Raw genomic sequence first — 27,510 nt, 5'->3', positions numbered from 1 at the left:
GCTTTATATCCTCCATCTCAATGGGCAACATTCAAGCAGTTCAATTTCACCAAGAAAAGAGTGGAGGTGAATATTTACTCCATCTGATAGTCAATATAGGTCAATTATGATGTCAACACAGTATCCAATACATCACCTTGACTAGCAATATCTATGGACATATTATTTCAAATAGAAAGAGTTTTATATTATGGTCTATGGAAGTATTTTTTTTCTTGATGGATCTGGTGTGTTAATACTGTGATGTCCACCTTTATGACCTTTTAGATATTGATAGTCAAAGCTAAAAAGAGTTTCCCTACAACAATCCTGATTAATGAATAAACTTGTATTTGTGATCAGAGGTAGTAGTTGACACTTGGATTTCCTAAGTTTAAACTTACCAATTGTAAAAACATTCTTTTTCATTTGCGCAGCTACCGGACTTTCTATTCTAAAAGAATTTCTCAGACCTAACTCTCTTGGGACCAAGGTAATACAAAGGAGACCAAGATCACTGGTGCCAATGCTTCCTTGAAATCACATGCACATTATGTTTTTTTATTATGATTTTATTTTAAAAAGAAATGTTCTTTCTTTAAAAGTGAGTTCACATTTTTTATATTTGGATAGAAATCTGATGCAGCAAAACAAACGAAGTTGATGTTATGGCAAGACTGCATGCAGCTCATAATTTCTACTTGGATAACTGAAATTTATATGGAAAAGCTAATTCAATCTGTTGAGAACCAAAGGTAGTATATAATACCTTCCCTGTTTTTAAGATTCATGTATGAACCAAGTCCTTTATGCGTATTTTGTCAATGTAAAAGTCTGGTTTACTTTTACCATTGATAGGTATCACTGTGATGTGGCTGAAGCAAGGTTAGCCACATGCGGCTTATATAGGTTATCGATGTTATGAATTCACTCATTTGCTGGGCCACTCAGTTGGAATTTTTGCAACCTCTTGCAATGGAGCGTGTGCAGTACTGCATCTCTGTCGATGCTAATGATGTCGTCATGTTTGTACGGCCAAACACTAATGATCTTAACCTCATTAAGGAGCGTGTGTAGTACTGCATCTCTGTCTCTGCTATCCATATTTTGGACATGTCATTAAACTGCAATCTTTTTATTCTTGTAGCTACAATACTTTGAAATAAGTAGCAATTACAAAAATGGTTACTTACTGTGATTTTCACAGATAACATTTTCTTTCCAATCGTAGTATCTCTTTTGTTCTTGTCAAATCAGATTAGTTCACTCCCTGCCTCTGTGTTCGAGCGGGCGCGGACACGGAGTCGGAAGAGTTCCTGTTGCCGTAACCACAAGAGAGAGGAGTGCACGCGGACACCAGAGCCAGAAGACGCCTTGCCGCCAGGACGTGCCGCGGAGCAAGGGGCACGAGGCTCCACGATGCGCTGCTAGGTCCGGTAAGTCCTCCTAGATTTGTACAATCTGGAGTGGAGTGGTCCTCTAATCGGTACATTTTTTTGGTAATTCCACAAAATTTAGACTCTCTACGACTCTACTAAACCTTTGGGAATGCTACCCTAATTTTGGGCACCGCTAACCCTCATTTAATCCTTATATTCGTTTTTTATCATCGCTCGGTAACCTTGGGTCGATGCACCACATTGTCGATTCCTCACAGAAACTCAGATTCAGTAGAGCTTTGGATTAACCTGGCGTTTATTTCTCTTGACAACTGGAATCCATGATATGTATATGTCCACACTGAATTTCTGGTCATGGCTCCATGAATAAAATTTTTGACCAACAGATGAGGAACTAGGTTTTTTTATCAACATAGGAGTAGTGGCATTGTAAATAAGAAGAGATAGACAACCATATTCGAGTCTAAGAAGACTCAAATCTCGATGGTGGGGTTGTACATTAAGACTTCCCACCAACTAAGGTAGGCCCAACTCTTATGGGGTTCATGGTCTGATATTTTGAAAATTGGTGTTCACCTATAATATTCACCAAGAAATTTATTACCTCAGAAATTTGAATTATAAAGAATACTATTACAAAATATGTTTTTCCTCAAACACGCAGAGTTTTATAAACCCTCTACCCCCAACACACAAAAAGTTACCTATCAACACATCAGGGATAAGTGAAGTGAAGTGAGATTGGGGTTGGCCTTTTCTAAAATTTGGACTTTGGAGCTTTCAATTCAAATTTTTGAAGCCGCGAACTGGTTCAATTTCTCTGGTACATTTCTTTGATAAGATCTTGAGATGATATACATTCTTTATATTGATGTTTTATCTTTGTACGATATGCAGGTACACGGTCAGGGATAAGCTCATAGATTGTTTTAGAGCTTCTTTCCGAAACAAGGTTGCTGGCAATGCTAACTTTTTATATGTTCCTAATATTTTACAATTATGGTGTATTAACATATACCTTTTAATATTTGCCTTACGCTTCTCTTTTATGTGTCTCTAGGTTCTTGTTTTGGTTGTTAATGGTTCAGAGGAAATTGAAGCCATCAATCTCTACTAACTATTAAGAAGCTGTGATACCTGGTTTGCAAAGAAGAGAAGTTGAAGGTTATTCTTTTTGTTTGTTTTTTCTCTTATTCGGGTGTCGCGCTTTGGGGATTTAGAATTTATGGAAAACATTCACCAGTATAGCAGTAGAGTGGTTGGTCGGGAGCTGTCGTGCAAGCGAGTTGGGCCGCGAATCGCAATCCGGCCCACTAACCCTCCCCTAACCCTAGCCGCCCCCCCTTTTTCCCCCTTGGGTTGTTGCAGCCGCCCCTTCCCCTCCCCTTTCTCTTGGACGCCCCCCCTCTCCCATCTTCTTCCTCCTCAAACCTTTGCAGCCCTCACCACCCAAAACCCTAGCCGCCCCCCCATTTCTCCCCCTCCTCCAAGGTGCAGCCCTCCCGTGTGGTTCTCCGTCGTGTGGCTGCGATCTCAATTGGAGTTTGGAGGGAGGAAGAAGGAAGGAGAAAGGGAGGAACCTAAGGTGAATTTGTGATTAACTTTTGTTGTTTTTGTGCTGCAATCAATTGGATTATGTGTTTATCTTTGCGAATCGGTAGAGGTGCTGTCCAGGAATTTTGTGAGTGGGTGAACAGCAGTAGTTCTAGGGATTTCTGGGAATTTTCGTGGGGTAATTAGTGGGAATCAGTGGGATAATCATGTAGAGCTTTGTCATACCTTTCCAACGAGTACTTATGCGCTCGATTCGGAGTTATAATTTAGGAGATATCGTTGTTTGAATCCGGGTATGTTGCTGTCCAAAAAACAGATTTTTCAGGTGGATGAACAGCAGTAGTATTAGCAGTTTCTGGGAATTTTTCGTGGGTAATTAGTATTAACCAGTATTATAATCATGTAGGGCTTTGTCTTATCTTTCCAATGAGTACTTATGTGCTTGATTTGGAATTATATTTTAAAAGATATCGCTGTTTGAATCCGGGTATGTTGCTGTAAAAAAAAACAGATTTTTCAGGTGGGTGAACAGCAGTAGTATTAGCAGTTTCTGGGAATTTTTCGTGGTTAATTAGTGCTAACCAGTATGATAATCATGTATGGCTTTGTCTTATCTTTCCAATGAGTACTTATGCGCTTGAATTGGAATTATATTTTAAAAGATATCGCGGTTTGAATCCGGGTATGTCGCTGTCCAAAAGAGAAAAAAACAGATTACAGGGTTCATCTTGTGAACTGTTTTGGGCTAATTAGATGTTGGAATTTAATTATAAATTGTATACAAAACTTGTGGGGAATTTTATGTAGATGCCTCTGGAGTTTTTGTTTGTTACCAATGCTGTCATAATTTTGAAGTTATGAAATTATTAAGCAGCGCCGCTGCAGTTTGGTGGGTGTGGGGAGAGATGTAACCCGCGGCGGGGTTTGAGTTTGTGCGTAGGTGCGGCGTCGTTTATGAGCCTGGTTATGTGAAATTGGTGCACTAAGTTGTGTGTCAAAAACAGGTGGTGGACTTCCGGATCGTACTTAGGGATTTGCCCAAACTTCCGGTAAAGGCAAGTAAATACAGTGGTGGTTGCTACCGTTTGGTTTGCATCCTATTCCCTGTCATTGAGTATGCATAAGTTTTAAATATGTTAATCATTGAATTCTATGATGAAGTTTATTTGTTCGAAAGTATTAATTCTCAATTGTCTAATATTGTGGATGATCATGATTTGGTAATGATATATGTGGTTGATTCCCATCATGGATGGAGTTGAAGTATTTTTTTTTGAATCACGTTATATGAAGTGTTGTAGGCATGTCATGCACATTGCATCATCCATCTTGCATTCTGAAGTTATGTCGTGATCTTATGGTCCGACTGTACCGGTACATTTTTAGCATCGTACGTTGCCCGAGGAGGGGTACGATGCGGCTTCATATCCTTAGAGGTATGAAGGCAGAAGTCATCCTTGCATTTGCAGACATTTGCACTCATGAGGTATATATGAAGTGTGACATTACTATGTTACTATTGTGGTTTCTACCTGCGAGGTGTGGTGACTAGGTGTGTTGTACGTTGTATACGTGCTGCACCTTCGTAATAAGAAGGTTGTGGAATCAAGTGGTGGTAAAACAATGTTCTTATGTGGTTAAACAATTTGATATTATTTTACTTGCTGAGATGTGTCATCTCACTCTTGCATTACTCAATGCAGGTACTTGATACATGTTGGGAATGAGGGGAGTAGCAGCACGTCCACTTTCACTCTCACAATAGCGCTGCCCAGGCGCAGCCATGATTTAATTAGAAATTTATTGTCAAAGGAAGTTTGTTTTTTTTAACTAGTCGTGCGCACTAGTTAATTTAGTTCATGTTGTATGTTTAACTTCTCTTTGCTAGCCGATTAATAATACTTAGTATGTTCTTGTCATGATATATGTTTATACACTGTTGCTCCCTCATTTATGCAATTTTGCAAAGGGGATGCTGCCGAAATTTTATATATAGATGTCAGAAGTGTTGTTTAGTATCATTCCGGGGTGTTTGTGGACCTCGGGGTGTTACAGTTGGTATCAGAGGATAGGCTTTAGATTCTACGCAATTTGAAGATAAATTTGACACACTTGCACATATAGGAAGGGTATGGGTTCGTATATCTTTCATATTAGTATTTTATTGTATAGATGACTAGAACTTCCTTACTCCAAATTCTTTTATGGTTTGATGGGGTATGTCGTTAACAACGTAATGCTTGACATGATATGTTACTTCTATTTAATATTGGTTTCTTGATGTGGTTGTTATTGAAGATATTATGCAAGTGAAGCTACTAATGTACTTGTTTTATATACATATCGTCATGATGTTTTTTTTGGAATGTAATGCTTTCAAATCTCTGAGCTATTACCATCATATATTTCTATATGCTTGACTGTGGATGTTTTTTTCCCCAAAAGGATTCTTGGGTCCTTGTACTTATAGGACCTATTGTTTATTGAGCTTGTGTATAGTGGGTCTAATCCGACTTGGTGTAGTGTGAAAACACTATATAATGTAGTTTTATGGTGTTGTTGAGTTTGGTTGACTGTTGGGTTACAACCCAACTTATCAATGTAATATTTCCATGGGTGGAATGCTTTGCGCCTCACTTTTTTTAAGCTAGTGTGGCTACTTGATAACTTGATCTTAGTATAAAATTGGTTTGTCTCTATAGAGCAGAGGCAGCGTTGTAATGTCTATGAATTCTTTAGACTGGTAGAACTTGAGTGAATTTGTGAGATGACGTAGATTGATAAGTCCAACCATGTCTACCTGATAGATTTTCTTGTTATGTACAACCTTATTTTTAACAATAAATAGGGTGGTTTCAAGTGGATTTTATTTCATGCATGTTTTCCTTCTATGGCTTGTTTCAATAGCCATAAAGGCTATGCATAATTTTTAGTTGTTGCAGGCTAGTCACGTGGGCGATATTGACAACCCATTTTATATTTTTTATTTTTATTTGCCAACATTGTACTACTTTGAATGCATCCTGTGATATCACGAGGTACAAATTGTTCTAGTGCAGTAATAGTAGGTTTTGTTGTATGTGAGGTTAATCAAGGTAGTTTGGTTATGTGGATTGTCTTATTGACGTCCAATTACTCTTGTTGAGCATAGTATCATGTTATTATTTTAGTATTGAAAGTAATATTTATGAAGCTTTTGCATGAGTCGGTGTCAAGAAGTACATTAGTTTTTCTTGTTGTTATCCCTCCATTGCTTTATGAGTGTTGCAAATTTTATCTCTTTTGAGAGGAGAAAAAGACGTTATATGACATGAGCACTATTTGCTTCACGTCAACAGAATAGTTGTGGAGATCTCTAGTAGTTGAATTCTAGTGTAATAACAACCATGTTTTATAGTGCTAGAGACGGTATGTCACGTGTTTCATACATTGTCGCTACGTGGATGTTTGACCTTAGTGGCATTAACAAACGAGGTTGTTGAATTTGTTGATTGTTATGCTTAGTGTTCTCACCTATTAGGTAAAGTGTTGTTTAAAGACTTTGGGGAGTTGCATCCCCATTTGGTAGTGGGAAATCCTAGTGTTGATTACACCTGCCAATGCCTTTGGGTTTCATTTTATATTGTTTTTTTATTGTGGTTAAGGTGTTGCTTGGTTTTGGGAGTCATTTTAAATTAGTTGGAGGCTGAATCAGGCTTCACTTATCTAGAATGTTTTGTAGTAGGTTTCTTCATGTTTGCATATGATGCTTAATCACCCAGTTTGGTCTAAACATTTGAGAGTTATGGGTTTCCTATAACAGTCTTAATTTTGTACGGAAGAATAGACCTTGAAGATGGTATAATTTGGTCTTTGTTGGATTATGAAAGTTTTAGTAATTTCATGATCTTTCCAAAGAGTATTGGTTTGTAATTTTCATTGTATATAATTGGAGTTAGGCTGCTCTGAAGTTGTTGCACCGTTGTGTCTGAACTTTAGGTGTCGTTATAACCACCAATAAATCGACTGTGTTTTGATAGTTTCATAGCCCAAATTTGGGAATTCTCTTTAAGCAAAACTTTAGTTCTTCTCAGTACCTTTTAAATGGGTATTTACTTGTAATTGTCTGTTAAATAGATTGGGAGAGGTGGTTGTCCGGTTATAAGTCGAATCTCCAATGTGCAGTATCACGGGCTGAGTTTAGCTGTAGGTCATGCAGAGTTGAGGGCTATAAAGATAAATTTGGGTGCAACTTTATTGCAAAAGTCGTGGACAATTTTCAAACTTTTCCAACGCGTGTTCGTTGTAGTTTTAAGTTGAGTATAGGAGGAGTTATAGGTTTTTGAATTTTAGTTGTCCATTGGTTCCATCCTATCAGTTTTGCAACAAAAGAGTTGCATTATTTTATCAGTTTGAAAACCAATTTCGAGACACTCATTATAATAAAAGTTTTACAGAATGTTATAATCTTTTCAATGGGTTTATATTTGCAAAATTCTGTTAAGCTGCAGGGAGTTATGATATTTTGAATTTATGTGTCATGTTTCGTCAGTTTCTGGTGGCAGATCATGTATGTCGCCTTACAAGTCAAATTAAAAATGGCAGATGAAAAAAAAATTGTTTATCCTTTGAATACGAAAGTTGTAGATCATGAAGTTTAGATGATTTTACAATATTTCATTGTTACCATTGCTTTTATAGTGAGAGGTAGAAAAAAAATGAACATTTGTGTCATTGATTGTCAATTTTCTACTTAGTGATTTTTTTCATGGGAGTTTGGTTTAGTTGTGGTGAGCTCTTTCGCAATCCATGTTAATTAAGTTGTATGGTGGGAGGGAATAGACGTAGTGATTGGGATGGTTATCTTGTTTATGTATATGTGGAGCGTGGGCTGAAACACAGAGATAGCAAGGAACGTTTGAATAGGCCAATACGTATTTTTGTGAAGCCACGTTTTCTTGTATTGGCGTGATTGCGTAAGTATGAAATAGTTACGTCATGTGAAGTCTAGGTTGAGATGCAATTTGTCTAAGTTATTCGATAGATATATATGTATAGTATAATTAAAAAAAAGAGAATTCCTATATGGGATGATATAATGTATAGAATGTGCTTGGATGAATATGTGGGCAGGCCTAACATGCTTAAACAGATTCCTGTTTGCATGATGTGAGATTAGGCTTAAATGGTTTAAAAAGTTATCATATTGCCTCTATACTTATATTTGTTCTAAGTATCTCGTAATGAAGAACCTAAAGTTATTAGTCTTTCGATGAACGCTTAATCTTAGAAGAGTAATGAACCTGAATAAAATCTATTGCTTGTTGTTGGGACTGCATGACCAGTTTTAGTTATGCAGCTAGTTCAATGAAGTAAACCATTGTTTCTGTAGAGATGTTGTATATAAAAGTTGTAGCAAACTTCTTTATCTTACTTGTGTAAAAAATTCATGACCATAGGTCTAGTAGTTTGAGAGTTATGATTTTCTCAAGTACAGTCTTGGAATCTGTGCAGATTCTGTATAGGTTTCGAAACTGACCTTGTTTGCCCAATTTAAACTTCGAATAACTTATTATAAATTATAAAGAAGTTGTAGTACCTTTCTTAATCTTTTCAACAAATTTTGGATCACCCTTTTTGGAGATCTATAAGTAAAGTTACAGCTGTTTTAAGTGTGATCTCTGAATCTGTCTAAATTTGGACAGCAGAGCCTTTCTCATGTCTTTTGACCTTGAAATGCATTGAATTAACCTGATATGTTTATAAATGAATTATAGACAATTCTACTAGCTTTCTAAAAAGTCTGGGAGCACCTGAATTGGATGACTGAGACTCCAATTATGGATTTTTGAAGTGAGTAGTTGAATTCTGTCCAAGTATGGATAGAATTTACGTTTAGCATTGTTTGACCTTTATAAGTGTCAAATCTTGCTATGAAGATAATACCAAGGGTATAGTGGACTTTATAAGCTTTCCATAAAGTCCTAGTTTATTATTTTTGGATGCTTATTTTATGAGTTATGAACAAAACAATTAACCGCTGTGCTGCTATCCAGAAATATGCAAGCATTAAGTTGCTCTCTTGAAGTTGCTCTTGTTTGGCTAAGTTTGGTTTAGGCTATAGGAACACTATATGCAGTGCATTCATATATACGTTCCTTGAAGTACTTGCTTATGTCAATGATTGATTTGGTGTCAGGAAAGCTTTATCCGAGGTATATAGGACCGTCTACTATCTTAGCCGAGTTGGCAGCTGGGCTTAGCATGCAATTGTCGGAATCTATGATCAGAGTACGCCATGTATTCCATGTCTCTATGTTGAGAAAGTATTTGCGGAATCCATATCAATAATCGAGCTAGAGTCGATTCCCATGTAGCAAGACCTGAATCTAGAGTGTCGTCTGCTGCGTATCCTAGAATCCTTGAAGCTCGAGGAGCTAATGCGGCAGAAGTACCCCGAACTTTTCGTTATGGGGTGAGTTTTTGTTGTCGCTGATCTTTCCTTGTCGTTCCGATAGAAGCGTCGGAATTCGAGGTCGAATTCTTTTTAAGGGGGGTAGAGTGTGATACCCGGTTTGCAAAGAAGAGAAGTTGAAGGTTATTCTTTTTGTTTGTTTTTTCTCTTATTCGGGTGTCGCGCTTTGGGGATTTAGAATTTATGGAAAACATTCACCAGTATAGCAGTAGAGTGGTTGGTCGGGAGCTGTCGTGCAAGCGAGTTGGGCCGCGAATCGCAATCCGGCCCACTAACCCTCCCCTAACCCTAGCCGCCCCCCCTTTTTCCCCCTTGGGTTGTTGCAGCCGCCCCTTCCCCTCCCCTTTCTCTTGGACGCCCCCCCTCTCCCATCTTCTTCCTCCTCAAACCTTTGCAGCCCTCACCACCCAAAACCCTAGCCGCACCCCCATTTCTCCCCATCCTCCAAGGTGCAGCCCTCCCGTGTGGTTCTCCGTCGTGTGGCTGCGATCTCAATTGGAGTTTGGAGGGAGGAAGAAGGAAGGAGAAAGGGAGGAACCTAAGGTGAATTTGTGATTAACTTTTGTTGTTTTTGTGCTGCAATCAATTGGATTATGTGTTTATCTTTGCGAATCGGTAGAGGTGCTGTCCAGGAATTTTGTGAGTGGGTGAACAGCAGTAGTTCTAGGGATTTCTGGGAATTTTCGTGGGGTAATTAGTGGGAATCAGTGGGATAATCATGTAGAGCTTTGTCATACCTTTCCAACGAGTACTTATGCGCTCGATTCGGAGTTATAATTTAGGAGATATCGTTGTTTGAATCCGGGTATGTTGCTGTCCAAAAAAACAGATTTTTCAGGTGGATGAACAGCAGTAGTATTAGCAGTTTCTGGGAATTTTTCGTGGGTAATTAGTATTAACCAGTATTATAATCATGTAGGGCTTTGTCTTATCTTTCCAATGAGTACTTATGTGCTTGATTTGGAATTATATTTTAAAAGATATCGCTGTTTGAATCCGGGTATGTTGCTGTAAAAAAAAACAGATTTTTCAGGTGGGTGAACAGCAGTAGTATTAGCAGTTTCTGGGAATTTTTCGTGGTTAATTAGTGCTAACCAGTATGATAATCATGTATGGCTTTGTCTTATCTTTCCAATGAGTACTTATGCGCTTGAATTGGAATTATATTTTAAAAGATATCGCGGTTTGAATCCGGGTATGTCGCTGTCCAAAAGAGAAAAAAACAGATTACAGGGTTCATCTTGTGAACTGTTTTGGGCTAATTAGATGTTGGAATTTAATTATAAATTGTATACAAAACTTGTGGGGAATTTTATGTAGATGCCTCTGGAGTTTTTGTTTGTTACCAATGCTGTCATAATTTTGAAGTTATGAAATTATTAAGCAGCGCCGCTGCAGTTTGGTGGGTGTGGGGAGAGATGTAACCCGCGGCGGGGTTTGAGTTTGTGCGTAGGTGCGGCGTCGTTTATGAGCCTGGTTATGTGAAATTGGTGCACTAAGTTGTGTGTCAAAAACAGGTGGTGGACTTCCGGATCGTACTTAGGGATTTGCCCAAACTTCCGGTAAAGGCAAGTAAATACAGTGGTGGTTGCTACCGTTTGGTTTGCATCCTATTCCCTGTCATTGAGTATGCATAAGTTTTAAATATGTTAATCATTGAATTCTATGATGAAGTTTATTTGTTCGAAAGTATTAATTCTCAATTGTCTAATATTGTGGATGATCATGATTTGGTAATGATATATGTGGTTGATTCCCATCATGGATGGAGTTGAAGTATTTTTTTTTGAATCACGTTATATGAAGTGTTGTAGGCATGTCATGCACATTGCATCATCCATCTTGCATTCTGAAGTTATGTCGTGATCTTATGGTCCGACTGTACCGGTACATTTTTAGCATCGTACGTTGCCCGAGGAGGGGTACGATGCGGCTTCATATCCTTAGAGGTATGAAGGCAGAAGTCATCCTTGCATTTGCAGACATTTGCACTCATGAGGTATATATGAAGTGTGACATTACTATGTTACTATTGTGGTTTCTACCTGCGAGGTGTGGTGACTAGGTGTGTTGTACGTTGTATACGTGCTGCACCTTCGTAATAAGAAGGTTGTGGAATCAAGTGGTGGTAAAACAATGTTCTTATGTGGTTAAACAATTTGATATTATTTTACTTGCTGAGATGTGTCATCTCACTCTTGCATTACTCAATGCAGGTACTTGATACATGTTGGGAATGAGGGGAGTAGCAGCACGTCCACTTTCACTCTCACAATAGCGCTGCCCAGGCGCAGCCATGATTTAATTAGAAATTTATTGTCAAAGGAAGTTTGTTTTTTTTAACTAGTCGTGCGCACTAGTTAATTTAGTTCATGTTGTATGTTTAACTTCTCTTTGCTAGCCGATTAATAATACTTAGTATGTTCTTGTCATGATATATGTTTATACACTGTTGCTCCCTCATTTATGCAATTTTGCAAAGGGGATGCTGCCGAAATTTTATATATAGATGTCAGAAGTGTTGTTTAGTATCATTCCGGGGTGTTTGTGGACCTCGGGGTGTTACAGAAGCTAATGTAGACTGCCCCGCCCCCCTACTCCCGCCCGCCCGCACGCCGCAAACCCACAAACCCCGCCGCGACCATGGCGAACCGCCCTCCTGCCCTACCGCACGCCGCAATCCCGCCGCTGCAGCCGCCGCGAACCGACCTCCCGCCCGCCCAACGCATGCCGCACGCCCACCCAACGCGACCCGTGGAACCCCGCAGCTAGTGAATTGGAGGATGTATTTGCAGAGTTTTTTATCGTTGGGCAGCCAGTGAATTACCAGCCAGAACGAAGGTGATGAGATGGCGTCAAAGGTAGCTTTTGATCACCCAGAACGATTCTCCGAAAAGTTCGAGTTCAGTGCAGACAACATTAAGCCCCTGGTTCAGACATGCATGACAACTCTATCCTCAAAAATGTAAGTCGTAACAAATCTTTGACATTCTGTTCCATCATTCAGCCTTTGTGATTCAGATCTTTTCATTTCATTTATGTTCTTTTGTAATTCCTACATCTATGGTTAATACTTAATATTTTTTCACAGAAGTGATGTGATTTTTTCTCTGTGAAGTGTTGTTGCACCACTTTTTTGTGTTGTTTTGGTAAAACAGGAAAAAACTTTGTTAGGGAAGTAGTAACTTTTCAGGGTTTTCTTTTCTTTATATGGGCCAACCAAACAGAAATAATTTTGGAGATTTAATCGGTTCTCACATGTCATTAATCCTTATACCAAACACACGAACTCATATCCAAGCAGAACTGTAACGAACTGTTTGGGAAAGACCAGGTAGGCTTTTATGTTTTATCGTCACATTGCAAAATACCCTTTATTCAGAAGTCCTAGCTCATCTTTCCATTCCCTTTAATGATAGCTGAAAGTAGAGCTGAAGAAGGGGCATCTGTTTGAAGGATGGACTGAAGGGGTCATCAACTTTTGGGTGCTATTAAAGTGTCCATATACCAAACACAGTTTTGCTTTATATGTTGTCACTGACCTATGGAGAAAAGGAAGGAGATGAACTAAAAAGGAATGCTGATGTTCAAGAAATACACCGAAGGACAATATTTAATCCAGTTTCGAGAGTCAACATGCCTAAAACGATATATGATCATGAGTGAGTAATAGATTATATATTGTTTCTGGTTACCTCTACTTTTTAGTGGTTCATTTTGTACTTATTTTAATAGTTAAAGGAACAAAGCATTATCTTTAGCCTTTCTTGAATATTGCAATGCTATTAGAACTTTTGCTTTCATAGTTTACCAGTTCAGTTCATGGTAGCTATATTTGGTGACGCATTGCAGTTCAGCTTGTTTTAGAAGGAATGTATGGCTAGATGATCTCAACTATAGGATCAACTTACCATATGAGAAGACACACGAACTCATATCCAAGCAGGATTGGAACGAATTGTTTGGGAAAGACTAGGTAGGCTTTTATGTTTTATCGTCACATTGCAAAATATCCTTTATTCAAAAGTCCTAGCTCATCTTTCCATTCCATTTAATGATAGCTGAAAGTAGAGCTGAAGAAGGGCATCTGTTTGAAGGATGGACCGAAGGGGTCATCAACTTTCCTCCAACGTGTAAGTACAAGGTTAACTCAGAAAAGTACATAAGTAATGATAACAAATCTAGAAGGAGAACACCTGCATGGTATATATTTGTTCTAAACTTACACTAATGTCTTAACAGTGCATACACGAGTCAAGTCTTCTTGCAAATATAACAAAAGTATTTAGTAATCACAGTATTAGAATTTAAACGGTCATTGGTTCCCTGCTGTTCAGCTTCACTACTTTATTAATTGAAAAACATTCTATTAGATCCAACTGAAATAAAACGACAGGCGGTTAAAAGTGTTAATTCTCAAATTCGGTGTGTTGCTTCCTTACTCATACTTATATTATGGTGTGTAACTCTGTACAAGATTAAATGGTTGAAATGCCCCCACCGGTGCATCTTTTGGTTTCGGTGGTAAACTTGTTTCTTTCCATCCGGTGGCACCCACCCAAGGTGCGCAAACATCTACATCTGAGGTAATTATTCTTTGTCAGTGTTCTGTTTTCTGCTCCTCTTCAAGTTCCTGTGTTTATGTTATGTTTTTTATAGGTACATGTGCACAATTTGGTGATTGAGCAAAGTCTGGTGAGCCGATCAACTGAATTTGAAGCTGCTATTCAGAATGGCGACAAAAGTTCGCTATGTGCTCTGTGTGAAAAAATACCAAGAATCTTTGTAGGTGCTTCTTTAGTAGAACTAATACTGATATTTGCATGGAGACTAACTTTATGTGATGCATGTTTGATCAGATCTGACGAGGAGAGAGAAACCTGGGGCTTCTTAAGGGTTATGTTTGAGGACGATGATTTTGCAAGGACAAAATTGCTTGCTCATCTTGGCTTCGAACCACCTCAGGCACCGCCTGCAAGTTCAACTGATGAATTGAGCCAAATATTGGCAGATACACTTAATATTGATCATGCTGCAGTAACCGATAATGCGGATGCCCAGTTTCTTATTGATAATGGGGATGATTTTTTCAACAATCCTCAACCTTCAGAGGCTAGCTTGGCTGAAGAATCAGTTTCTACAAATGGTCAACAGATAGAACAGGAAGTTTCTGGAGATGCTGTGCCATCAGATCCATCAATTGACAAAAGCATTCAACATGCGTTGGTGGTTGGAGACTACAAAGGGGCAGTTAACCAGTGTCTTGCTTCTAATCATATGGCTGATGCTTTGGTTATAGCCCATGCAGGTGGTTCTGCTCTCTGGGAAAGCACAAGAAATCATTATCTCAAGAACAGTATCTCACCCTACTTAAAGGTTTCATTTTATTTTCGGTTTTGAATATCTGTATTTATTTGTACATAGTAATTTTCATAATCACCATTGTTTATTGTTATACTGTTTCAATTATAGGTTGTCTCTGCTATGGTGGGTAATGATTTAATGAGTTTTGTGAGTACCTGGCCACTAAGTTCATGGAAAGAAACTCACGCCCACCTATGGACCTACCCCCTCGCCTCCCAGCATGGCCGCCGGCTTGGTGTCGCCCCCGACCAAGGTTATTAAGGCGTTAAGGCGAGACATGGCGACCCACCCCCTTCCAAACGCCTAGGCGAGTTAGGCGTGCGGCGAGGCGACGTCATACGAGCATGGGCACTCGAGTCAAAGAGGTGGTACCTGTCGGCTTGTCACTGTGATGAGGTAGCAGAGAAGTAGGATGCCATAACATTTGGTGTTCTGAAGAAGCGACAAAAGGACTTGCTGAGCGGTTTGAGTATTTGTAATGTGCCTAAACTTAAATCAGAGACAAGGCTGCTGTTATGAGGGATAAGTGAGCCATTCATATTTTAGTGATGTGGCATGGTATTCTTTGCAGAAATCTCATCTTTGTGTATAGATTATGAAACATTTTCTTATAACAATGTAACACACATTTTGTATATAAGTTATCATTGTATTATATGTTCCCGTTGCAACGCACGGGCACTCACCTAGTTACATTATAAGGAGACAACGGTCCAGCAACCCAAAGTTGGCTGGGAGACAACGACCTAGACCTCTCACGATCACATCACAACATCCTCCATGCGCCTCATCCTGTGGTACCTGTTCTTGACCTGTGTGTGTGTGGGGGGGTGTGAGACAGCAAGAGTGAGCTCACATACGTTCATCGCTCAACAAGTTGTGGGAAATAATGTGCATGAACTCGCCAAAGGTGCGAGCTCACGTGAAGTGTAAGGCTTACCAAAGAGGATGGTTAGAGCTGAGCATTGCTTTTAAAGTTGGTCAAAATTTTATTAGCAGTTACTAAGTATAAGTAAATACCAACCCAATTAAGAAAAGTAATAACATCACCTGCGATGCAATGCATATGACAAATTGAATTTAGTTCCATAAATTAATCATGTGAGGGTCCGAGCTGCTCATGACCGTGAGCACGGCTAGTATACCAGTTTTACACTCTGCAGAGGTTGCGCATCTTTACCCACAAGTCATGTTACCCATCTGCCAAGGGATCGCGACTTCCCATACACCTCTACCGAGGAGGCGAGGCAGGGTAACACTACGAGGCCTTTACAAAGTTCCACTAGCTTCAGAAAACCCGCTACAGTTTATAGGAAGCTCCAATGCAGGGACCCCTCGCATGACCGCCATCGCAGCAAAATCATCCCAAGGACCTCCCCACACTGACCACTCCCCTACTGCCCTTGCCCCTTTCGGGTAAGGTAGTCTTCCACTAGTTTTCCTAATTAATCAGCCAAGGGCGTCCCATTAAACCCTTGTGGTAGCACTGTTTTCCCGGGTGGTCGCTCCATGTTCCAATTAACATAATGATCTTATCATGAACAATAAATAACAACTGATAATAAAAGTGTGATCATGAATATTGTATCTTCATACCCAAAACCACATAAAGCACTAGCAAGTACTACCCAAAAAGTTCAGTGGTAAACAAGGTATAAAGATAGACAAACTAGGGTAACCTATTGGGTCCCATCAAAATTAACCTATGTAGATCATTATGATTAATTAGAACATGAGTGGGTAAAAAGAAGTGATCAAGGGCACAACTTGCCTGAGACTTGAGATTCCAGGTACCAACTTGCTCTTCAAAGGACTCGTGACCTCACTGCTAGTCGTAGCAATACAAGCAAACGTGGTATAGGCAAAATTAACATCACACCAAACATAGGAATAAACTGCATAATAATAATCTACGCGATGCTACGAGATCGTGGGTTCGAGAACTACTAAGATCGGAGTCATAGTTGAAAAGGTATGGTCTACAGAAGACCCATGCAATTTAAGCGGTTAAAACTAGACCTTATGTTGATTTAATAGATCATGTGAGAAAATAATCTAAATAATTAATTAATTCAACTTTAAGTTAAATTATAATATAATTAGGGATCATATTTTAGCCAAACTATAATTATAAACAGATTAACTTTGATTTAGACAGGTTAATCTACTAATCGTAGGTTAAATAAATATCTAACTATAAAAGTAGGAGATATGGTATAATTAATGTTTTTAGTACGTAGAGAATATTTTTATGAAGCTAGCGCAATTGGAACGGAGTAAAACGGAGTTAAAACGAGTAAGTTCTGCCATAAACAAGTTTCTCGGTTTCCTAATTATTTATTTTAATTCTGTAGGGTTTCCAGGGGTAGATTTGAAAAGTCCCGAGACCCACATGCAATTTTGAAAGTTGATCCAGGGTCTCGGCTGCCAAAAATAGGACTGCAGGTTCTTTTGAAGAAAACCGAGGGGTTCCATTGTAAACATTCCAGGCCGAAGGGGTATCGGACGACCCTGGCCGTTAGATTCCAAATCAGGGGCTCAGATTAGATCGTTATTTAAAATGAAACGGTAAGCAATTGTGATCGTAGGATCGTGGATCAGTGGTCTGAAATCCGCCCACGACACGAGTTGGCCCCAGCCCTAGGATCATGAACCAACGACACGGATCAAAGGGCCAACCGGTCACAACCCAGATCTAATCGTGACCGCTCCTCATCCACACATGATCGGGGCCACTGAACGCGAGATCAACGGTCCCCGCATGTCTCCCACCTCCGGTAGCTGAGCGCAGCAGATCCCGCACCAGCGGCGGCCGCCCCCAACGGCGGAGACAATCACCGATGCTCCCGTCCAGTCGAGCAGCAGAGCTCCACTTTCCCCTATGATTTGTGCTACACAGAGCGGACCAGCAAGCGAACCAAAGGGGTCTAGAATCTCACCAGGGTTCATGCCGAGGAGACCCTCAACCATGGTGCAGCAGCTCGGTGATGAACACTGGATTGAAGGAATTCCGCCGAGGCATGGGCTACCACCACCCCCGACAACGCCGCGCAATCGCCTAGGAAGGCCCTAGGGAAGTCCGGCACCCAACAGCGAGGCCCGGCTAGGGGTGTACCGCGAGCGCCAGCGGCGGCTTCCCCCTTCTTCCTTCTCTCTGGTTGTCGCCATGGTTTCTGGTGCTAGTGTCCCATAGATTCGTTCAATTGCGGGGAGCTCGGGTTATATAGCCAAGAGGCGAGGACGATCCTAGCAATCCGGAGAAAGAATCGCAACAAATTCTCCAGGAGATCACGGACGTGACCAAGCACGGCTTCCGGTTCGGACTTGAGGAAGAGGATAGGGCTGACAGTGGGTCCCACAGACCAGTGACCGTGTTTGATACGCGCGTGAAAGTGATAGGCTGACCAGTGGGGCCCATACGCTAGCGCTAGAGCAGGAGTGGGCTGGCGGGTGGCAAAGTGCATATGGGCTAGAAGTGAGGGATTAGGCCCAAGTGAGGCTTATGTTTTTCTTTTTCACTCTTTTCTTTTCTATTTCAAATTCCAACTATTCAAACTCAATTCAAATTCTTGTTTTGAACTCCAGATTCCAAATATCAAGAAAAAGTATTTATGAATTATAATTCTATTGTTTGAAATAATATTATTTATTATTGTAATCTTATAATGTGTATTCTTTTCTTTTTCTTCTCTTTTCTCTTTTATTTCCCGTATTCTAAATTTTCAAACTTAAACTTGTCTCACAAATTTGAATACAAATGCAAACATACAAGAATCCAGCATGGAATGCACATTTATGTATTTATTTGTCATTTGACTACTTTAATTCCTTTAGTTGAATATGCACGAAAAAAAAGAATCAAGAAATCCCCAAAACTCTAGCATATAAGTATATTTATTTATTTATTTATCTTATTATCTTCCTCTTGCACTAATTTTGGGCATTACATGCTTCTCCTCTATCAGCAGAACTGTAGGCTACACCATGGCCCCCATCATATAAGCCACCCTAGCTCCCTATGTATGATGGGCATTCAGACCCAAAGTAGTTTCTAATGAGCTACAAAGCAACCATATCTTCATATGGGGGCAACACTGCAGTCATGGTGAAATCCTTCGTCATGGCAGTCAAGAATGTCGCACAAACTTGGTACTCTTCTCTTCGGCCAGGAATAATCACATCATGGCAGAAGTTGAAGGATATGCTGATCACCAGTTTCCAAGGATTTCAGATGAAGCCGGTCACTGCTCAGGCTCTATTCCAATGCATGCAGGACCATGAAGAATACCTTCGGGCGTATGTCCGGAGGTTCTTGCATCTGAGAGCATAAGCACCCACAGTGCCCAATGAAATTGTCATTGAGGCCATGATCAAAGGGCTTCGACCAGGACCTACGGCTCAATACTTTGCCAGGAAACCCCCTCAGACCTTGGAGAAGCTTCTTCAGAAGATGGATGAGTGTATCCGGGCTGATAATGATTTCCGTCAGAGAAGGGAAGAAGCTTATAGGTTTTCTTAGATGACTAGGGGCTTCAGAGGAAGAATCCACCCTAGGCATGTCAGATCAATACATAACTCCAGTCAGAGTGATGACAGAGGAAGCCAGCTTCAAAGGCCACAACATAGCTCACAATCCTCAGGGCAACAACAAAGCTCTTTCAGGCCACCAGTCCCAAGGTGCAGAGGCAACAGGGGCTTCGGAGGAAGGTATGAGGATCAGCCCAGAAAACTCTATTGCTTATTCTGTGGTGAAGACAAGGGCCACACTACAAGAACATGCCAGGTCACCATTCAGAAACAAAAGGAGATTGCCAAAGCAGAGGCGCGACAGAATCAGCCAAAGCAGGTCTTACATACTGCTTCGTGCTACTCTCCCTATATATCAGAATACATGGGTAATCAACCTGCAGCCTCTGTTGCTTCGGCAAGTCATTCACAAGCTTCCTGGCCCCAGCTCCCACTACCACCACCATTGCCACCTACTCATACCCGAAGCTAGCAGCCAGAAGGGCACCAACACGCCCAACAGCAGCGCGACTTCAGGGAGGAGTCCGAAGCTCGTACAGTCAATAGCACTGTACCAGAATCGAAGCATATATATTAAGGAATATCCTACTGTTGATGTACCTTTATCTTTTATGCCATTTTATTTTCTGGCCGAGAAACAAGTATTGAAGAACTTAATTTCAATTTAATGTAATAATTGTGCCTGCATCAGAGTAAAATATATCTTCCTCATGGACTTACGAAGCTCGAAAGACGTTTCTAAGAAGGTGGAGTAAATTCCGAAGCTCAAAAGTCGTTCCTAAAGGAATGCTGAGCCAAAAATTATGACCCGAAGCTGCAAAGAAGTTGTTCCTAAGGGAGCGCATCGTAAGTTTTCTGCTCAAAAGTCGTTTCTAAAAGAATGCAGAGCCAAAAATTATGATCCGAAGATGCAAGAAAGTCGTTCCTAAGGGGGCGCAGCGTAAGTTTTCTGCTGAAAAGTCGTTCCTAAAGGAATCCAGAGCCAAATACCACCGAAATATAAGGTGAAGAAGCTTAAAATTCGTTTCTAAGGGGATGCAGAGCTTAAATGCCACCGAAATAGAAGGTGAAGAAGCTCAAAAGTCGTTCCTAAGGGAATGCAGAGCTTAGAGACTTAAAAGACATTCCTAAGGGGATGCAGAGTCTTGTGTATTCTAGTGTGGGCACGCGTGTGTGTGTCTTCGGCATCGCCATCATTGCATCATGTCATCATATCATTTCGCATAACATTACATCATACATCATATCGCATCAACGACACAAAGATTGGATACGAAGCAAAACTTCGGCAAATACTTTGTCAAAACGAAGATGTGCTGAGGCAGGAAGTAAACTTCGGGAAATACAGTTTTATTAGACTTGCCATAGAAGGGGCTTCTTTCTTTACGAAGCATGAAAATAAGGGAAGGTGTTTTTTCGTCGAAGGCTCAAAAACGGTATTCATGCAAATTTCACGCATCGTGAAGAAATATATTACAGTAATTTACATGTCTCATTATTTTTTCCATACATCAAATATTACAAAGTATTATTATAATAAAGTCTACTCTTCTATAAGGATTTTTTGTGGCTTCGTTCAAGAACTTGTCGATAATTTCGTCGATAATAGAGTTAGCAATGCTTATTGCATCCAATGCTTCCTTCATGTCCGGATCAGCCAGGGGGTTGTACGCCTCCAGCAGTGGCGACAATTCAGCTGTAGTAGGTAAACTATTAGTTTGAAGCAACAAAGTAAGTACCGAAGCTAAAATTGAAAAACAATACATATGCGCCTTTCGCGCTCAGCAGCTTCTTCAGCTAGCCTAGCTTCTTTTTGGGCGTTATGGGTGTGTTTTTCATTCTTCTTTATAATTTCGTTGGCCCATTCTCGGCCACCGTGCACCTAGACATCAGAATAAAACTTTCCACCCACCAAAGTCGCTTCGTCTGAAGGGTCTTTTGTGTCGTCTATGGAGAAGGCGGCTTCGGTCTGAGCTGTAGCTTTGATGTGATCACATCCAGCCTTCTCCAGAATAGCTGCGATTCCTCGAGCACCGGAGAAAGCACAAATATCTCCACGATCGCTTAGGATTTTCTCGAAAGCTTTGGCTTCCCCACTTATCCATTCAATGACGCCCTCGGGGTCGTCTCGGATAAAATTTTCCTCAGAGGAGTAAGCACCCACTTTGGAAAAGCTAGATTTTAATTTCTTCACGCAATCCAAGGATTTTTCAAAACATCTTTCCTTGGATTCGCAAAGCTCCTCAATATTTTTCTCTAGTTTTGTCTTCCACCATTCACTAATCTCTTGGCTAGCCTTTGCGACCGCACAATTTTCATTGGCTTCGACAAGTTGTTTCCGAAGGTCTTCAACCTCAGCTTTATGAGCTTCGGCCTAGGCGTTGTATTTCACCTCATCTTCCTTTACTTTATTCACCAATGAAATTAGAATTTTGTCCTTCTCCAGGGCTTCGTTTCTCAGCTGGATTACCTCTGATCAAAGGTTGCCAAGAGCTATTGTACAACTTTCGTCCTCAAAATTCTTTTGAGCCCTCAGGGCGTTGCTCAGAATTAAGCCCTGTGAAAAAGAAAGATAAATGTTTAACATGAGAATAAAAGCTTTATTCCCAAATTCATAAACTTTAAGCTTACAATTCCTGTACCTTTAGGCTGTTGTACGCAAGGCTGTCCACGAGGTCATCCTTTGACATGGTGGAAATGCCAACTTTGAGCTTTGGAAATCCCATGCTTTTAGCCATCTCCCGACAGACAGATATCTCTTTGTTGTCTGGGAGACAATACAAGAAATTATCTTCGTCTGTGCCATTAAACACCAAGGCCCCCTCCGGATATTTCAGTTTCCGGGCGTAATGTTTGGCTTCTAAGATTTCTTCTTCGGATAATCTTTTCCCCGAAGCATGTCGAATAATGTAATTAACATCTTCGGACGGAGCTTCGGGAGTAGGAGCTTTAGCTTTTTCTGTCACGACCTGCCCCGCTGTCATACCGGTATCTAGAGTTTGTCGCTCAGCCTTATCCTCAGGCGCGGCAGACTTCGTCTCAATGGGCACTGAAGGCCCAGCTTCGGCTTTGGCCTAGGCTTTGACATCTTCGGCAACTTTCTTTGTAGGAACAGGGGTCAAGGCTTTTGTGGTCTCCATGACAGCGTCTAGCACGCTGGCCATCCTCCTTCTCTTGGGAGTTGTGGCAGGAGCCTTTGTCATCTTCGGCAATTCTGCCTCTGCCGACAGGCTCAATTTTTTTGGCATCATCACTGTTTTTTCCAATTCTGGCTCTCTGGTCGTGTCATCTTTGGTTTCGGCTAGACCGACTATAGGCACCTTCGGCACTACAATCGATCCTTCAGCGCTCCGAACGACGAGAGCAGCTTGTTTTGCTTCGGTAGTGGAAGAGGTCGCTCACCAAATTCAGGCACTACAACCGTTTCAATATATCGAGGCTAGTGGGTTAAAACCTTTATTTTCTTGCCCTTCGGCACGGCAGTGGTGGCCGAAGCGGTAGTTTTCCTCTTTTTTCCTTGCCTTCTCAAGGGGTAGCAGTAATCAGGATATATGAAGCCAATTGCATCAAAAACCCTGTTCAATCTTTTCTTGCCCTGACCCCCGAAGGCTAAGGACAAGGCATCATCTTCGGCCCTGGTATATGTCCCAAGCAACTCGTCGCTAGTAGCCTCAATGCATTTCAACAAGTCATCATTTGGTTTGTCGAACTTCTCTCTGTATCTGAAGGTGTATTTCAATCGAACTAATCCACCTTCGCTGGATACAACAGTAGTCTCCTTCGGCATCTCCCAGCTATCCACAAGTGGCCACACTCTATAGGCTATGTGCTCTTGAATTATATCCCTTGTGCCAATGAAAGCACAGACATTGCTAAAAGCCTTTTGCCACGCTTCGGCATCACGTTCAATAGCCACCTTCGGCCTTCGGAGGCCGAAGCGAGACCAGATGGGGCGCTGGATAATTTCCTTAATATCCTCCCTTTCAATCAGATTATTTTTAACATAAAACCATTCCTCCATCCAGGCCCCGGACCATGTTTTCCAGTATGTCGGAACCGAATAGCTTGCATTAGATCAAGCAATGAATCCGTAACAACCGAAGTTGTTGTGATACTGCTCCTTGCCGGTGGCCTTCGTCTCGTACAAAAGTTCATGCATACCGCAAAAACACTTTGCGCTTGGTTCCAACCCTTTGCTTCTTACAGCCCAAACAAACAAGTCCATCCTAATTATAGCTTCGGGGGTAAGTTGATGAAGAAAGATCTGAAATATCTTCAGCACTTCAACCAAGAATCTGTTCAATGGGAATCGAAGACACGCCTTCAAAAAGCTTTTGTAAATAACCACCTCATTTTCTTTAGGAGCAGGGGCGGTGCTGTCTCCTCCAACCCACACAATAGTCATGTCATGAAAGTATCTTCCCCTCATAGCGCCAACATGACTTTGCTTAATAGTCGACTTTCCGAAGACAGTATGGCTTGGTCGCCAGGGCCGGTGCTCAGAATCTTCGTCTCCACTTTCCACATCAAAGATTCAAAGTCATCACTGTCATCAGAATCTTCAGATAAATCTGCCATTGTCTCCTTTGTGATTTTCTTTGTATTTGTTTTTGCCATAGATTCGTAAAACCCAGCAATAAAAGGGTCCGCAACTTTCTTCTCCTCGTACAACTTCTCCTCCTCAGTCATCTCCTTCTCCTCAGTCATCTTCTTCTCAGACATGGAACAAGCACTTGTCTTTAAGCCGAAGCTCGAAAATCAGGCGAGGGTTGATAAGCAAGAGTTAAAAATTTGAGAGAATAGCGCAAGCAGCAGAAATATTGTACCAAATGCTGCCGCTGTGGGTTTCTATTTATACGCCTAGCGCTTTGCAACTTGGCGGGCCCCATTTGTCATTGATTTTTGCTATTCTAGCGAAGGGAAGGTGTTTTTTCGGACCTTCGGCTTAAGGCCATCGTTCACGTCGCAGTCTCAATTTGTTGTTCCAAAAACAAATTAATACTGCGAGGGGCTACTGTTTGGGGCCTTCGTCTTCCGAAGGTCCTCAAAAACATGACTAACATGTTTTCCAAGTATAATATACTGCCATAGGGACCTTCGGCCTTGAGATGAAGGTGTGCACAACATGAAGGGCGCGATCTGGAGAAGGATGAATCAATTCCGAAGCTACGAATGAAGAAGCTTCGGCTTATCGCAAGGGCAGTGATGGAGAATGGAACCGACCTAAAGGGGAATATACTACCAAGTCCTCAACTGATTACTCTATAGTCAGTATTAAGTGTCAAGGACATAGATGTAATTTTATCCAGGCTGCGTCCTATGCCTATAAATAGATGAACAGTACCACCGTACTGTTCACGCTGACTTGTATTCACTCGCACGTCACTCTTGGGTTCATACCTTCTGTCAAGCCGAATGTATAAATGTAATTTAGTGTTATTAATGTTTATCTATGATTAGATAATGAGAATATAAATAATCTGACGATTTAATGTGATTGTCCATGTTATTTTCTATGTTTCATATGTTCCTACTTTCATTATTACATACTGTGATGATGAATGTCTTCCATAACCTTCGTCTGAAGATCATTATATTCTAAGGGAGATAATGCTTCGAAGGACGAAGGTCTTTGACTATTAGCATTTTGTGTTGCCTTGTTCTTAACTCATAGTATTTGAGAACAAGTCCCCAACAGACGATAAATAAAAAAATGGAGCGAGTATGTCATTGCGCGTGGCAAAATAATTGGTAAAGTAGGTCCCATAGGTTGCATTTCACCCAGGTAAGCTGCAGCTATAGAAGTTCAAATTGCTGCCATCCTTTTGATTAGTATCATAAAACTAGTATATTTCCATTCTGAAGGAGTAAACATTTTTTACTGGCATCATAAAAGAAATCAGTGACCCCATGAGTTAATTTAGCCAGGTATTAGTGAGCTATGTTTTGTTCAATAACCATGGTTCATCAATCAAAGAGAACAAAAACAGTACTGCAATAACAGATTTTGACTTCTCACGAGTAAATGACAGGGAGGGGAATGCATGTATCAGGAGCAGAGTATGCATAAGCAGTGGATTGTTCAGAATGCATAGACCATTCTGATTATTCAGCTTCAGCGATTGGACGGGAAAACAACACGGCTGCAAATCGATCGACGGGTCGACGACACGGCTGCAACGTGACCAAAGGCAAATGGGAGGGCGACGCAGCCAAAGGCCTAATGGGAGGGTGGCACATTTTCAGAGGGAGGGAGGGCGGCGCGGCTGGTTCTGTCGGCCAGCGCCGGTTGGGAACATGTGTGGTTGCGGGAGAGGAACAACACGCAAAAAGAAGGCGTGCAGAACAGTTTCACATGGATCTCGTGCTGAAACGTGCTTTCAGGAGTCTTTTTGAGCTTGTCAAATATTGCAACAAAAAAGAAAAAATATAGCAACTTCATAAATTAGGAACATCCTTTATAATATCACTAGAGATATGTTTTGTCTAATTACTTTTTGGAACACAAGATTGACTTATTCCTTTTGGTTCAGATTGATGATGAATGATTGTCAACATGGGTAGTACTTTAGCGTAGTCAGTTGACTAACCAGAGTATGAGATTATGTGTTCTGCAACCATATCTCTTGGCTTGTGGTGTGCAGGTGAAAGGGAAATATGATTTAATATTTTTCTATAAATAATTTTGGTGGTTGAATGCCCAACACAAATATTGGACTAACTAGTTTGCTCTATATTATATATTCCACAGGTGCATAAAGGTTCAACACAAACCAATAAAAGATCAAAGTTAGGGTTCAAAAGCAAAGGAGCAAAGAAACCGAAGAGTGCCCTGGTCTGGCGCACCGGACAATGTCCGGTGCACCAGGACCGTACAACTCCAAACTCGCCACCCTCGGGTTTCAGCAGGCGTACTCCGCTATAATTCACCGGAATGCCTGGTGTGCCACCGGACTGTCCGGTGCACCAGCGTAGCAACGACTCTTTGGCGCAACGGTCGACTGCAAAAGCGCTGATCAGAGGAACAGTGCGCGAACAGTGCGCGCAGAGTCAGAGGCGCACCGGACAGTGAACAGTTCATGTCCGGTGCCACATGATGACATGAGGACAAAGCCTCCAACGGTCGACCAGCTCCTAACCTTAACGGTCGGCTGACGTGGTGGCGCACCGAACAGTGTCCGGTGGCACACCAGACTGGTGCGCCCATCGCCAGCAGACTTCCCCAACGACTACAAAATGGTTGGTGGCTATAAATACCACCCAACCGGCCACTTCAAAGGTGTGGGAGCCCAAGCAACATTCCAAGTCATATAGTTGACATATACAAGCCCTCCCAACCACCTCCATTCATTGATCTATCTCATACACAAGATTTAAGCCACCACAAGCAATACAAGTGCCACAAAAGAGAGATCAAGCAAAAGAGAGCTACTCGTGTGAGTTTAGCAATAGTGCCTTGTAGATTCATTGAGAGAAAGTGTGTGCTACATCTTGTGTTCATTTGAGCGGTGGAGTTTTGACTCCCATTCATTGTAAAGCTAGCAAGAGCCCCTTATCTTTATGGTTGGTGAAAGTCGCCTAGAGGGGGGTGGATAGGCGGAAACTGAAATTTACAACTTTAAACACACTACCTGGGGTTAGCGTTAGAATAAAATCCGAGTCCGAGAGAGAGGGGAAAACAAATCAATAGAGCAAATAAAGCGGATGACACGATGATTTGTTTTACCAAGGTTCGGTTCTAAAGAACCTAGTCCCCGTTGAGGTGGTCACAAAGACCGGGTCTCTTTCAACCCTTTCCCTCTCTCAAACGGTCACATAGACCGAGTGAGCTTTCTCCTTAATCAAACGGGTCACTTAGACCCCACAAGGACCACCACACACTTGGTGTCTCTTGCTTTGATTACAAGTATCTTGAGAACAAGAATGAGAAAGAAGAAAGCCAACCAAGCAACAAGAGCAACAATGAAACACAAGAACGACCCTTTCACAAGTCCTCATATCATCGCATCATTTCGCATCATATCATCGCATCATTTCGCATAACATCACATCATACATCATATTGCATCAATGATACGAGAATTGAATACGAAGCTCATCTTCGGCAAATGCTTCGTCAAAATTAAAAGGTGCTAAGGCACGAAGTAAGTTTTGGGAGATACAGTTTTACCAGCCTTGTTACAAGAAAGGATCTCTTTTTTACAAAGCACGGATATCTTTATTTACGAAGCA

The 27,510-nt window shown here is 41.1% G+C and overlaps 1 protein-coding gene across 1 annotated transcript; it reads left to right on the top strand.

The window, feature by feature from the left end:
- Positions 1–13,480: 13,480 nt before the first annotated feature.
- LOC103629959 (protein transport protein SEC31 homolog B) lies at positions 13,481–15,440 on the top strand. Its single transcript, XM_020540186.3, has 4 exons — positions 13,481–13,973; positions 14,047–14,172; positions 14,247–14,763; positions 14,860–15,440. Exons 2-4 carry the CDS (start codon positions 14,120–14,122, stop codon positions 15,010–15,012), a joined length of 723 nt encoding a protein of 240 aa, XP_020395775.1. The 5' UTR covers positions 13,481–13,973; positions 14,047–14,119; the 3' UTR covers positions 15,013–15,440.
- The last annotated feature ends 12,070 nt before the right edge of the window (positions 15,441–27,510 follow it).

The sequence above is a fragment of the Zea mays genome, chromosome 6 (genome assembly GCF_902167145.1).
Source record: "Zea mays cultivar B73 chromosome 6, Zm-B73-REFERENCE-NAM-5.0, whole genome shotgun sequence".
Taxonomy (NCBI): Eukaryota; Viridiplantae; Streptophyta; class Magnoliopsida; order Poales; family Poaceae; genus Zea; species Zea mays.
The sequence above is the reverse complement of the archived record's forward strand: the minus strand, read 5'-3'. Positions and strand labels throughout refer to the sequence as shown.